Source organism: Panulirus ornatus, chromosome 11 (genome assembly GCF_036320965.1).
Source record: "Panulirus ornatus isolate Po-2019 chromosome 11, ASM3632096v1, whole genome shotgun sequence".
Lineage (NCBI taxonomy): Eukaryota > Metazoa > Arthropoda > Malacostraca > Decapoda > Palinuridae > Panulirus > Panulirus ornatus.
Window position 1 is genome coordinate 41,021,748 of NC_092234.1, and position 14,813 is coordinate 41,036,560.

The window sequence follows — 14,813 nt, forward strand, 5'->3', positions numbered from 1 at the left end:
AAAATCTCATATATCAAATCTGTCTATCATTGCTCTTTAAATACTCCTTTATTTCCTAACTGAGCCTTCACGATTTCCAAATTTACTGATTTTGTACATTTTCTTTTCTCTGCATATATATCTCCTGAGAATTAATCACCATAATGTAGGACCTTAATTTTCCTTTAACAGAATTTAGAATAAAGAACAAAATCAAAAGTTATGTGAGAGATGATATAATTCTTCAAAGGTTTATCTCTAAGTCATCTTCTATAATATAAACTAAGTGTAGCATGAGAGGATGATGTAAACATCCTATCCATCACTTCATAAGTTATTTGTTTAGAAGTAATGAGTTATATTTGTCACATTATTCTACTCTGTACTTCCCATCACTTCAAAAGTGGAAGTCATTCATTATCACATAATGAATTATATTTGTCCCAATATTCATGGAAGCTAATTGTACTTTACAAGAAAAATAAGCCTCTTAAGGAAATTTCTATTATTATCAGTGATGGATTGCGCAAAAGATGCTTGTGGCATGAGAAGAGTGGGAGGTGGGTTGATTAGAAAGGGTAGTGAGTGGTGGGATGAAGAAGTAAGAGTATTAGTGAAAGAGAAGAGAGAGGCATTTGGACGATTTTTGCAGGGAAAAAATGCAATTGAGTGGGAGATGTATAAAAGAAAGAGACAGGAGGTCAAGAGAAAGGTGCAAGAGGTGAAAAAAAGGGCAAATGAGAGTTGGGGTGAGAGAGTATCATTAAATTTTAGGGAGAATAAAAAGATGTTCTGGAAGGAGGTAAATAAAGTTCGTAAGACAAGGGAGCAAATGGGAACTTCGGTGAAGGGCGCAAGTGGGGAGGTGATAACAAGTAGTGGTGATGTGAGAAGGAGATGGAGTGAGTATTTTGAAGGTTTGTTGAATGTGTTTGATGATAGAGTGGCAGATATAGGGTGTTTTGGTCGAGGTGGTGTGCAAAGTGAGAGGGTTAGGGAAAATGATTTGGTAAACAGAGAAGAGGTAGTGAAAGCTTTGCGGAAGATGAAAGCCGGCAAGGCAGCGGGTTTGGATGGTATTGCAGTGGAATTATTAAAAAAGGGGGTGACTGTATTGTTGACTGGTTGGTAAGGTTATTTAATGTATGTATGACTCATGGTGAGGTGCCTGAGGATTGGCGGAATGCGTGCATAGTGCCATTGTACAAAGGCAAAGGGGATAAGAGTGAGTGCTCAAATTACAGAGGTATAAGTTTGTTGAGTATTCCTGGTAAATTATATGGGAGGGTATTGATTGAGAGGGTGAAGGCATGTACAGAGCATCAGATTGGGGAAGAGCAGTGTGGTTTCAGAAGTGGTAGAGGATGTGTGGATCAGGTGTTTGCTTTGAAGAATGTATGTGAGAAACACTTAGAAAAGCAAATGGATTTGTATGTAGCATTTATGGATCTGGAGAAGGCATATGATAGAGTTGATAGAGATGCTCTGTGGAAGGTATTAAGAATATATGGTGTGGGAGGAAAGTTGTTAGAAGCAGTGAAAAGTTTTTATCGAGGATGTAAGGCATGTGTACGTGTAGGAAGAGAGGAAAGTGATTGGTTCTCAGTGAATGTAGGTTTGCGGCAGGGGTGTGTGATGTCTCCATGGTTGTTTAATTTGTTTATGGATGGGGTTGTTAGGGAGGTAAATGCAAGAGTTTTGGAAAGAGGGGCAAGTATGAAGTCTGTTGGGGATGAGAGAGCTTGGGAAGTGAGTCAGTTGTTGTTCGCTGATGATACAGCGCTGGTGGCTGATTCATGTGAGAAACTGCAGAAGCTGGTGACTGAGTTTGGAAAAGTGTGTGGAAGAAGAAAGTTAAGAGTAAATGTGAATAAGAGCAAGGTTATTAGGTACAGTAGGGTTGAGGGTCAAGTCAATTGGGAGGTGAGTTTGAATGGAGAAAAACTGGAGGAAGTGAAGTGTTTCTGATATCTGGGAGTGGATCTGGCAGCGGATGGAACCATGGAAGCGGAAGTAGATCATAGGGTGGGGGAGGGGGCGAAAATCCTGGGGGCCTTGAAGAATGTGTGGAAGTCGAGAACATTATCTCGGAAAGCAAAAATGGGTATGTTTGAAGGAATAGTGGTTCCAACAATGTTGTATGGTTGCGAGGCGTGGGCTATGGATAGAGTTGTGCGCAGGAGGATGGATGTGCTGGAAATGAGATGTTTGAGGACAATGTGTGGTGTGAGGTGGTTTGATCGAGTGAGTAACGTAAGGGTAAGAGAGATGTGTGGAAATAAAAAGAGCGTGGTTGAGAGAGCAGAAGAGGGTGTTTTGAAGTGGTTTGGGCACATGGAGAGGATGAGTGAGGAAAGATTGACCAAGAGGATATATGTGTCGGAGGTGGAGGGAACAAGGAGAAGAGGGAGACCAAATTGGAGGTGGAAAGATGGAGTGAAAAAGATTTTGTGTGATCAGGGCCTGAACATGCAGGAGGGTGAAAGGAGGGCAAGGAATAGAGTGAATTGGAGCGATGTGGTATACCGGGGTTGACGTGCTGTCAGTGGATTGAAGCAGGGCATGTGAAGCGTCTGGGGTAAACCATGGAAAGCTGTGTAGGTATGTATATTTGCGTGTGTGGACGTATGTATATACATGTGTATGGGGGGGGTTGGGCCATTTCTTTCGTCTGTTTCCTTGCGCTACCTCGCAAACGCGGGAGACAGCGACAAAGTATAATAATATATAAAAAAAATCAGTGTTAGCTTGAGATCAGTACAACAATGGGTGAAGAAATTAATGATAACAGCGGCACTGCCACAACAACCCATGTGAAACCCCTGGGGAGGCCAGAAAAACCTCTCCATGTTCTCTGAATGCTCTTAAGCATCAAGTGGATGCAAATTCATGCTTGAGTGCAGAAGAATTAAAAGAAAAAACCCTAAACTGCTCAGTGATCTGTCAGTATGGTCAGTGCAACGCCATTTATACACAAGTATCAGAGTGTTCCAAACTGCTCGTAATCCATAGGCATCAGAAGAATAGAGTTGATTTTTGGAAGAAATATATACTATGGGATACGGCTAAGTTCAGAAGTGTCCTGTGGAGTGATGAGTCCACCTTTTCTGCAAAAGGTGGCAGTGGCGGGCATGAGTACAGGTAACCAGGCTTCAATCTCTCTGACCCTAAGTGCACTGCAAGCATGGTAAAGTTCCCTGTATGGGGTTGTTTCAGTTGGGGAGCTTGTAGTGGTGCCAAAGAATGAAACTACGAAGACTTAGTTATTTCGAGCTACTGTGTGGCCATCTTCCAGATTCATTCACAAAGTGCATGGCCAATGGGGTACTTCCAAAGTAGTCACTGATTGGCTTAAGGACTGTGCAGCAGAATTTTTCAGTAACTGAGTCAGGAATTCAAAGGATCTGAATCTAAAAGAAAACTTATAGGTGCCTATGAAAATGTAATAAGGTAACAAGGATACTTCATTACTACCTAAACTAGAGGTGGCCATTTGTGAAATTTGGGCAAAGATGGACCCTAAAAGGTTTCAATTCCTGATCATTTCAAGGAATTTATAATGAGAAGGAAACTAATAAAGTACTAGTTCATGGTGAATACACAGCTTTCATCGTTTTATTTCACGTCTATCCTTGGTGCCTTCTCACAGACCCCTCATGCCAACTTCATTGGCAAGCACTGTATATCTTTGAGGTTATAATTAGATTTTGCTAAAGTATTTTCAACTATGGAAAGGTCTGTGGGGCCTGGATGTGGAAAGGGAGCTGTGGTTTTGGTGCATTACACATGACAGCTAGAGACTGAGTGTGAATGAATGTGGCCTTTTTTGTCTGCTCCTGGTACTGCCTTGCTGGGGGGGGGGGAGAGCTATTTTGTGTGTGGCGGGGTGACAACGGGAATGGTTGAAGGCAGCAAGTATGGATATGTACATGTGTATATATGTATATGTCTCTGTAGGTTATTTATTCATTTATTTATTTATCATACTTTGTCGCTGTCTCCCGCGTTAGCGAGGTAGCGCAGGAAAACAGACGAAATAAATGGCCCAACCCACCTAAATACACATGTATATACATACACGTCCACACATGCACATATACATACCTATACATCTCAACGTATACATATATATATACACATAGACATATACATATATACACATGTACATGATTCACACTGTCTGCCCTTATTCATTCCCGTCGCCACCCCGCCACACATGAAATGACAACCCCCTCCCCCCTCATGTGCGCGAGGTAGCGCTACGAAAAGACAACAAAGGCCATATTTGTTCACACTCATTCTCTAGCTGTCATGTATAATGCACTGAAAACACAGCTCCCTTTCCACATCCAGGCCCCACAGAACTTTCCATGGTTTACCCCAGACGCCTCACATGCCCTGGTTCAATCCACTGACAGCACGTTGACCCCGGTATACCACATCATTCCAATTCACTCTATTCCTTGCACGTCTTTCACCCTCCTGCGTGCTCAGGCCCTAATCACTCAAAATCTTTTTCACTCCATCTTTCCACCTCCACTTTGGTCTCCCACTTCTCCTCGTTCCCTCCACCTCTGACACATATATCCCCTTGGTCAATCTTTCCTTACTCATTCACTCCATGCGACCAAACCATTTCAAAACACCCTCTTCACCTCTCTCAACCACACTCTTTCATTACCACACATCTCTCTTAACCTTTCATTACTTACTCAATCAAATCACCTCACACCACATATCGTCCTCAAACATTTCATTTCCAGCACATCCACCCTCCTCCGCACAACTCTATCTATAGCCCACGCCTCGCAACCATATAACATTGTTGGTACCACTATTCCTTCAAACATACCCATTTTTGCGTTCTGAGATAATGTTCTCGACTTCCACACATTTTTTCAACGCTCACAGTACTTTTGCCCCCTTCCCCACCCTATGATTCACTTCCGCTTCCATGGTTCCATCCGCTGCCAGATCCACTCCCAGATATCTAAAACACTTCACTTCCTCCAGTTTTTCTCCATTCAAACTTACCTCCCAGTTGACTTGCCCCTCAACCCTACTGTACCTAATAACCTTGCCCTTATTCACATTTACTCTCAGCTTTCTTCTTTCACACACTTTACCAAACTCAGTCACCAGCTTCTGCAGTTTCTCATCTGAATCAGTCACCAGCGCTCTATCATCAGCAAACAACAACTGACTCACTTCCCAAGCTCTCTCATCCACAACAGACTGCATACTTGCCCCTCTTTCCAAAACTCTTGCATTCACTTCCCTAACAACCTCATCCATAAACAAATTAAACAACCATGGAGACATCATGCACCCCTGCCGCAAACCTACATTCACTGAGAACCAATCACTTTCCTCTCTTCATACACATACACATGCCTTACATCCTCGATAAAAACTTTTCACTGCTTCTAACAACTTACCTCCCACACCATATATTCTTAATACCTTCCACAGAGCATCTCTATCAACTTTATCATATGCCCTCTCCAGATCCATATATGCTACATACAAATCCATTTGCTTTTCTAAGTATTTCTCACATACATTCTTCAAAGCAAACACCTGATCCACATATCCTATACCACTTCTGAAACCACACTGCTCTTCCCCAATCTGATGCTCTGTACATGCCTTCACCCACTCAATCAATACCCTCCCATATAATTTACCAGGAATACTCAACAAACTTATACCTCTGTAATTTGAGCACTCACTCTATCCCCTTTGCCTTTGTACAATGGTACTATGCAAGCATTCCACCAGTCCTCAGGCACCTCACCATGAGTCATACACACATTAAATAACCTTACCAACCAGTCAGCAATACAGTCACCCCCTTTTATAATAAATTCCACTGCAATAGCATCCAATCCTGCTGCCTAGCTAGCTTTCATCTTCTGCAAAGCTTTTACTACCTCTTCTCTGTTTACCAAATCATTCTCCCTAACCCTCTCACTTTGCACACCACCTTGACCAAAACACCCTACATCTTCCACTCTCTCATCAAACACATTCAACAAACCTTCAAAATACTCACTCCATCTCCTTCTCACATCACCACTACTTGTTATTGCCTCCCTATTAGCCCCCTTCACTGATGTTCCCATTTGTTCCCTTGTCTTATGCACTTTATTTACCTCCTTCCAAAACATCTTTTTATCCTCCCTAAAATTTAATGATACTCTCTCACCCCAACTCTCATTTGCCCTCTTTTTCACCTCTTGCACCTTTCTCTTGACCTCCTGCCTCTTTCTTTTATACATCTCCCACTCATTTGCATTATTTGCCTGCAAAAATCGTCCAAATGCCTCTCTCTTCTCTTTCACTGACAATCTTACTTCTTCATCCCACCACTCATTACCTTTTCTAATCTGCTCACCTCCCATACTTCTCATGCCATAAGCATCTTTTGCACAAGCCATCACTGCTTCCCTATGTACATCCCATTCCTCTCCCACTCCTCTTACGTCCCTTGTTCTCACCTTTTTCCTTTCTATACTCAGTCTCTCCTGGTGCTTCTTCACACAAGTCTCCTTCCCAAGTTTACTTATTCTCACCACTCTCTTCACCCTAAAATTCTCTCTTATTTTCTGAAAACCTCTAGAAATCTTCACCTTTGCCTCCACAAGATAATTATCAGACATCCCTCCAGTTGCACCTCTCAGCACATTAACATCCATAAGTCTCTCTTTCGCGAGCCTATCAATTAACATGTAATCCAATAACGCTCTCTGGCCATCTCTCCTGCTTACATACGTATACTTATGTACATCTCTCTTTTTAAACCAGGTATTCCCAATCACCACTCCTTTTTCAGTACATAAATCTACAAGCTCTTCACCATTTCCATTTACAACACTTGAACACCCCATGTACACCAATTATTCCCTCAACTGCCACATTACTCTCCTTTGCATTCAAATCACCCATCACTATAACCTGGTATCGTGCATCAAAACTACTAACATACTCACTCAGCTGCTCCTAAAACACTTGCCTCTCATATCTTTCTTCTCATGCCCAGGTGCATATGCACCAATAATCACACATCTCTCTCCATCCACTTTCAGTTTTACCCATATCAATCTAGAGTTTACTTTCTTACAGTCTATCACATACTCCCACCACTCCTGTTTCAGGAGTAGTGCTACTCCTTCCCTTGCTCTTGTCCTCTCACTAACTCCTGACTTTACTCCCAAGACATTCCCAAACCACTCTTCCCCTTTACCCTTGAGCTTCGTTTCACCCAAAGCCAAACATCCAGGTTCCTTTCCTCAAACATACTACCTATGTATACGTATATGCATGTATATGTATGTATGCATTGAAATGTATATGTATGTATATGTGTGTGTGGGCATTTATGTATATACTTGTGTATGTGAGTGGGTTGGGCCATTCCTCGTTTGTTTCCTTGCGCTACCTCGCTAAAGCGGGAGACGGTGGTTAAGTATAATAAAATAATAAATATTCTAACCTATACACAAATGCCTTCCAACAGGAGGGTATATGGACTATTACTATTAATGGAAGGAATCATATTGTCTTGATCATCATGATTCACTTAAGAACCAATTCATATTTCCTGTACTGATAACACATTATCACTGAACCTTGTAAAGCATAGACACTAACTCCAACACCTGATATTCTGTATAACATTCACCGTGGGAATATCCAGTGCCCATTCTTACAAGTAAACAGATTCATACATCAGAATCATTGCATGTCAAAACAGTGTCTGTTACTGCACAAAGTATCCCAAAAAAAGTCTCATGTGTCAAGTGTCTACATCTATACTGTCGAACAACCTAGATCCTAGCAACACATTTGTACACAATGTGTTCCTTATCATGCCATATGAGAATACCATATACACCATATACAGATAAAGAATCATTAATAAGCACTATGCTGCTTGATACATCATAAAAAGAGGCACTGTACAGGTAAAGCCACATTAGCATGCACTGTGCTATTTGATATAAAATATACAGAGATATTGTACAGGCAAATACAATTAGAATGAACTGTGCCACTTTACATACTATTAGAGGAGAAACTTTACAGTCAGTGTGACACATCTGCATACACTAGTGTGCTGCTCGATGCATCATGCAAGGGTTAAATATATAAGTGAGATACATCAGCATGCACGTTGCTGTTTGAAGTGTCACAGGAAAATAAAGTGTGCATATGCATGGGCTGTACTAATGAATACATCAAAAGACGAGACCTCTTACAATCCAAAATACATGAGTTATGTTAAGCTCTTTGACATATAAGTCAAGATCTTGCACAGTTAAAGACGTGTGAGACTGTGTTATGCTGCCTGACACATCATATGAAGAGCTGCTGTACCACTCAAGACTTGTCAACATGTGTGGTGCTGTTTGACGGACCACAGAAGGAGACATCATGCCATTAAAGGAACATGCTCATGCTGTGCTGCTTGATACATTACATATCTCTAAACCCTTGTACCTATTACCAGGCAGATATATGGATCATAATTGATCTAGTGGTTGTCTGATAATGACTGATAAACCAAATTTCGTTCTTTATGTTACTGTTATTGACCAGAAAAAGGAACATAATTCTCATTTCACATACAGAATGGTGAGACAGTTGGCCTTTAGTACTACTTGCAAATTCTACATTATTCATGCTATGATTACTAACCACAGGTATCAATCAAAAGAACTAGTAAAACATTATAATTTCAAAGTAAATGACTATACAGCATGTTCCCTTACACAACCTAGTTTCAAAGACTGTAATTAATTGGCGGGTGAGTACACATCATTCACTCCAAACACCAAAATGGTGGTTTGGTCTAGATACCACACATCAGAATATCAGTATCTCAAAATATGTAAAACTACTTCTCAGAGTTGACAAACTTATCTAGGAATAGGTTAAGCCTTGACGAAAGCAAAGCTGATCCTCAACTGTTCAGTAACAAGAGACTACTGAGGTGTGGCAATGCTGTTGTTTGACATCATGGACAGAGCACAGGGGCACAACTTTAGCAGATGATTACATACATAAAGGGTAAGAGATGATTTGCTTAGAAAGTCTCTTTCCCTGGCTAAAACCATATTGTAAAAAAGAATAATATATTCATTCACCATATTAGCCTAAAAATGATATCTTTATTCTATATTACCCTTGCCATTTCAAAATGGTTTCAAATTGAATTACACAAACACTCTACTGAAAATCTATTTTTCAGTAAAACAATACTGATATCTTTCATTCCAATTTTAATACTGACAAGAACATCTTAAAGATATCTAATCATACAGTACCTTGGATGAGAAGGGCATGCGTAACAGTATCTTGACCATAAGGATTCTCAACATGGCAAGTGTATTCACCAGCATCATCACGAGAAACTTCACGAATCAGCAAGGAACCCTCAGGTAGTTGCCGTAAGCGATCATTAGGGGCAAAAGGCTCTCCACGGATAGTCCATCTGTGCACAAAAGAATACATCTAATAATAATACAACTTCAAGAAACCAAAAACTTGAGAAGATTAAAACAAAAGTAGGATGTAATCAGACAATCAAGTTGGGAGTTAATATATGAGTAATAAGGCAAATAATGAACAATATCATATGGTTGTGAGGCATGGACTATATATAGGGTTGTACGGAGGAGGGTGGATTTGTTGGAAATGAGATATTTCAGGACAATATGTGGTGTGAGGTAGTTTGATCAAGTAAGTAACGAAAGGGTAAGAGAGGTGTATGTTAATAAAAAGAGTGCGGTTGAGAGAGCAGAAGAGGGTGTGCCGAAATGGTTTGGACATATGGAGACAATTACTAAGGAAAGGTTGACAAAGAGGATATATGTGACAGAGGTGGTGGGAACAAGGAGAAGCAGGAGACCAAATTGGAGGTGGAAGGATGGAGAGAATAAGATTTAGAGTGATCAGGGCCTGAATATACAGGAGGGTGAGAGGCATGCAAGGAATAGAGTGAATTGGAAATATGTGGTATATCAGGGTCAACATGCTGTCAGTGGACTGAATCAGTGCATGTGAAATGTCTGGAGTAAACCATGGAAAGGTCTGTGGGGACCTGGATGTAGATAGGGAGCTATGGTTTCAGTGCATCAGACATGACAGCTAGAGACTGAATGTGAATGAATGTGGCCTGTTTTTGTAAGTTTTCTTGGTGCCAACTTGCTGAAGCGGGGTGAAGCAATGCTTGTTTCCTGTGGGGCAGGGTGGCACCAGAAATGGATGAAGGCAAGCAAGTATGAATATGTACATGTATATATATATTATATTATACTTAATTGTTGTTTAATGTGTTAGCGATGTAGTGCAAGGAAACACACAAAGAAAGGCCCACACTTCATATACACATATGTATACATAAACTCCCATACATGCACATATACATACATATACATTTCAACGTATACATACATATACATATATACACATGTACATATTCATACTTGCTGCCTTCATCCATTCCCGTCGCCATCCCACCACACAGGAAACAGCATCCTCCCCCACCCTCCAGCAAGGCAGTGCCAGGAAAAGATAAAAAGGCCACATTCGTTCACACTCAGTCATGTGCAACACACCCAAACCACAGCTCCCTTTCCACATCCAGGCCCCATGGTTTAACCCAGATGCTTCACATGCCCTGGTTTAATCCATTGACAGCATATTGACCCCAGTATAACACATCGTCCCAATTCACTCTATTCCTTGCACGCCTTTCACCCTCCTGTATGTTCAGGCCCTGATCACTCAAAATCTTTTTCACTCCATCTTTCCACCTTCAATTTGGTCTCCCGCTTCTCCTTGTTCCCTCTACCCCTGACACATATATCATCTTTGTCAATCTTTTCCCACTCATTCTCTCCATGTGTTCAAACCATTTCAACACACCCTCTTCTGCTCTCTCAACCACACTCTTTTTATTACCACATATCCCTCTTACCCTTTCATTACTTACTCGATCAAACCACCTCACATCACATATTGTCCTCAAATATTTCATTTCCAACACATCCACCCTCCTCTGCACAACCCTATCTATAGCCCATGCCTCACAACCATATAACATTGTAGGAACCACTATTCCTTCAAACATATCCATTTTTGCTTTCTGAGATAATGTTCTTGCCTTCCACACATTCTTCAAAACTTCCAGAACCTTCATCCCCTCCCCCACCCTGTGACTCACTTCCACTTCCATGGTTCCATCCGCTGCTAAGTCCGCTCACAGATATCTAAAACTCTTCATTTCCTCGAGTTTTTCTCCATTCAAACTTATTTACTTATCATGCTTTGTTGCTGTCTCCCACGTTAGCAAGGTAGCGCAAGGAAACAAAAAAAAATGGCCCAGCCCACCCACATACACATGTACATATATATACGCCCACACATGCACATATACATACCATACCTATACATTTTAACGTATACATACATATACATACACAGACGATGAGAATGAATAAAGGCAGCAAGTATCAATTATGTACGTGTATATATATATGTACTGTATATGTATATATATGTATACGTTGAAATGTATAGCTATGTATATGTGCGAGTGTGGACGCGTACACATACATGTCTATGTGACTAAGTCGAGCATTCTTTAATCTGTTTCCTTGTGCTACCTCGCTAACATGGAAGACAGCGACAAAGTATATCAAATAAAGTAATACATACACAGACATATATATGTTTTCATACTATTCGCCATTTTCCGCATTAGCAACATAGCGTTAAGAACAGAGGATTGGGCCTTAGAGGGAATATCTTCACCTAGCCCCCTTCTCTGTTCCTTCTTTTGGAAAATTAAAAAAAAAAAGGGAGGGAAGGATTTCCAGCCACCCGCTCCCTCCCCTTTTAGTCACCTTCTACAACATGTGGGGAATATGTGGGAAGTATTCTCTCCCCCCTATCCCCAGGGATATATATATATATATATATATATATATATATATATATATATATATATATATATATATATATATATATTTTTTTTTTTTTTTTTTCATACTATTCGCCATTTCCCGCGATAGCGAGGTAGCGTTAAGAACAGAGGACTGGGCCTTTGAGGGAGTATCCTCACCTGACCCCCTTCTCTGTTCCTTCTTTTGGAAAAAAAAAAAAAAATGAGAAGGGAGGATTTCCAGCCCCCCGCTCCCTTCCCTTTTAGTCGCCTTCTACGACACGCAGGGAATACGTGGGAAGTATTCTTTCTCCCCTATCCCCAGGGATAATAATATATATATAAATAAATATATAAGTAAATATATAAGCGTCTGGGGTAAACCATGGAAAGCAAATGGATTTGTATGTAGCATTTATGGATCTGGAGAAGGCATATGATAGAGTTGATAGAGATGCTCTGTGGACGGTATTAAGAATATATGGTGTGGGAGGCAAGTTGTTAGAAGCAGTGAAAAGTTTTTATCGAGGATGTAAGGCATGTGTACGTGAAGGAAGAGAGGAAAGTGATTGGTTCTCAGTGAATGTAGGTTTGCGGCAGGGGTGTGTGATGTCTCCATGGTTGTTTAATTTGTTTATGGATGGGGTTGTTAGGGAGGTGAATGCAAGAGTTTTGGAAAGAGGGGCAAGTATGAAGTCTGTTGGGGATGAGAGAGCTTGGGAAGTGAGTCAGTTGTTGTTCGCTGATGATACAGCGCTGGTGGCTGATTCATGTGAGAAACTGCAGAAGCTGGTGACTGAGTTTGGTAAAGTGTGTGAAAGAAGAAAGTTAAGAGTAAATGTGAATAAGAGCAAGGTTATTAGGTACAGTAGGGTTGAGGGTCAAGTCAATTGGGAGGTGAGTTTGAATGGAGAAAAACTGGAGGAAGTGAAGTGTTTTAGATATCTGGGAGTGGATCTGGCAGCGGATGGAACCATGGAAGCGGAAGTGGATCATAGGGTGGGGGAGAGGGCGAAAATTCTGGGAGCCTTGAAGAATGTGTGGAAGTCGAGAACATTATCTCGAAAAGCAAAAATGGGTATGTTTGAAGGAATAGTGGTTCCAACAATGTTGAATGGTTGCGTGGCGTGGGCTATGGATGGAGGTGTGCGCAGGAGGATGGATGTGCTGGAAATGAGATGTTTGAGGACAATGTGTGGTGTGAGGTGGTTTGATCGAGTAAGTAACGTAAGGGTAAGAGAGATGTGTGGAAATAAAAAGAGCGTGGTTGAGAGAGCAGAAGAGGGTGTTTTGAAATGGTTTGGGCACATGGAGAGAATGAGTGAGGAAAGATTGACCAAGAGGATATATGTGTCGGAGGTGGAGGGAACGAGGAGAAGTGGGAGACCAAATTGGAGGTGGAAAGATGGAGTGAAAAAGATTTTGTGTGATCGGGGCCTGAACATGCAGGAGGGTGAAAGGAGGGCAAGGAATAGAGTGAATTGGAGCGATGTGGTATACCGGGGTTGACGTGCTGTCAGTGGATTGAATCAAGGCATGTGAAGCGTCTGGGGTAAACCATGGAAAGCTGTGTAGGTATGTATATTTGCGTGTGTGGACGTATGTATATACATGTGTATGGGGGTGGGTTGGGCCATTTCTTTCGTCTGTTTCCTTGCGCTACCTCGCAAACGCGGGAGGCAGCGACAAAGCAAAAAAAAAAAAAATATATATATATATATTTTTGCTTTGTCGCTGTCTCCCGCGTTTGCGAGGTAGGGCAAGGAAACAGACGAAAGAAATGGCCCAACCCACCCCCATACACATGTATATACATACGTCCACACACACAAATATACATACCTACACAGCTTTCCATGGTTTACCCCAGACGCTTCACATGACCTGATTCAATCCACTGACAGCACGTCAACCCCGGTATACCACATCGATCCAATTCACTCTATTCCTTGCCCTCCTTTCACCCTCCTGCATGTTCAGACCCCGATCACACAAAATCGTTCTCACTCCATCTTTCCACCTTCAATTTGGTCTCCCACTTCTCCTCGTTCCCTCCACCTCCGACACATATATCCTCTTGGTCAATCTTTCCTCACTCATTCTCTCCATGTGCCAAATCCATTTCAAAACACCCTCTTCTGCTCTCTCAACCACGCTCTTTTTATTTCCACACATCTCTCTAGCTCTTATTCACATTTACTCTTAACTTTCTTCTTTCACACACTTTACCAAACTCAGTCACCAGCTTCAGCAGTTTCTCACATGAATCAGCCACCAGCGCTGTATCATCAACGAACAACAACTGACTCACTTCCCAAGCTCTCTCATCCCCAACAGACTTCATACTTGCCCCTCTTTCCAAAACTCTTGCATTTACCTCCCTAACAACCCCATCCATAAACAAATTAAACAACCATGGAGACATCACACACCCCTGCCGCAAACCTACATTCACTGAAAACCAATCACTTTCCTCTCTTCCTACACGTACACATGCCTTACATCCTCAATAAAAACTTTTCACTGCTTCTAACAACTTGCCTCCCACACCATATATTCTGAATACCTTCCACAGAGCATCTCTATCAACTCTATCATATGCCTTCTCCAGATCCATAAATGCTACATACAAATCCATTTGCTTTTCTAAGTATTTCTCACATACATTCTTCAAAGCAAACACCTGATCCACACATCCTCTACCACTTCTGAAACCACACTGCTCTTCTCCAATCTGATGCTCTGTACATGCCTTCACCCTCTCAATCAATACCCTCCCATATAATTTACCAGGAATACTCAACAAACTTATACCTCTGTAATTTGAGAACTCACTCTTATCCACTTTGCCTTTGTAGGCAAAGGGGATAAGAGTGTACATGCT

At 41.4% G+C, this 14,813-nt stretch overlaps 1 protein-coding gene across 1 annotated transcript in view; it reads right to left on the reverse strand.

Moving 5' to 3' along the window:
- Dscam1 (Down syndrome cell adhesion molecule 1) overlaps window positions 1-14,813 on the reverse strand; it is a 1,447,516-nt gene that overhangs the window by 456,077 nt on the left and 976,626 nt on the right. The window contains exon 27 of the mRNA XM_071666240.1: window positions 9,309-9,475. Within this exon, the coding sequence (XP_071522341.1) occupies window positions 9,309-9,475 (167 nt within the window). The remainder of the gene's footprint in view (window positions 1-9,308; window positions 9,476-14,813) is intronic.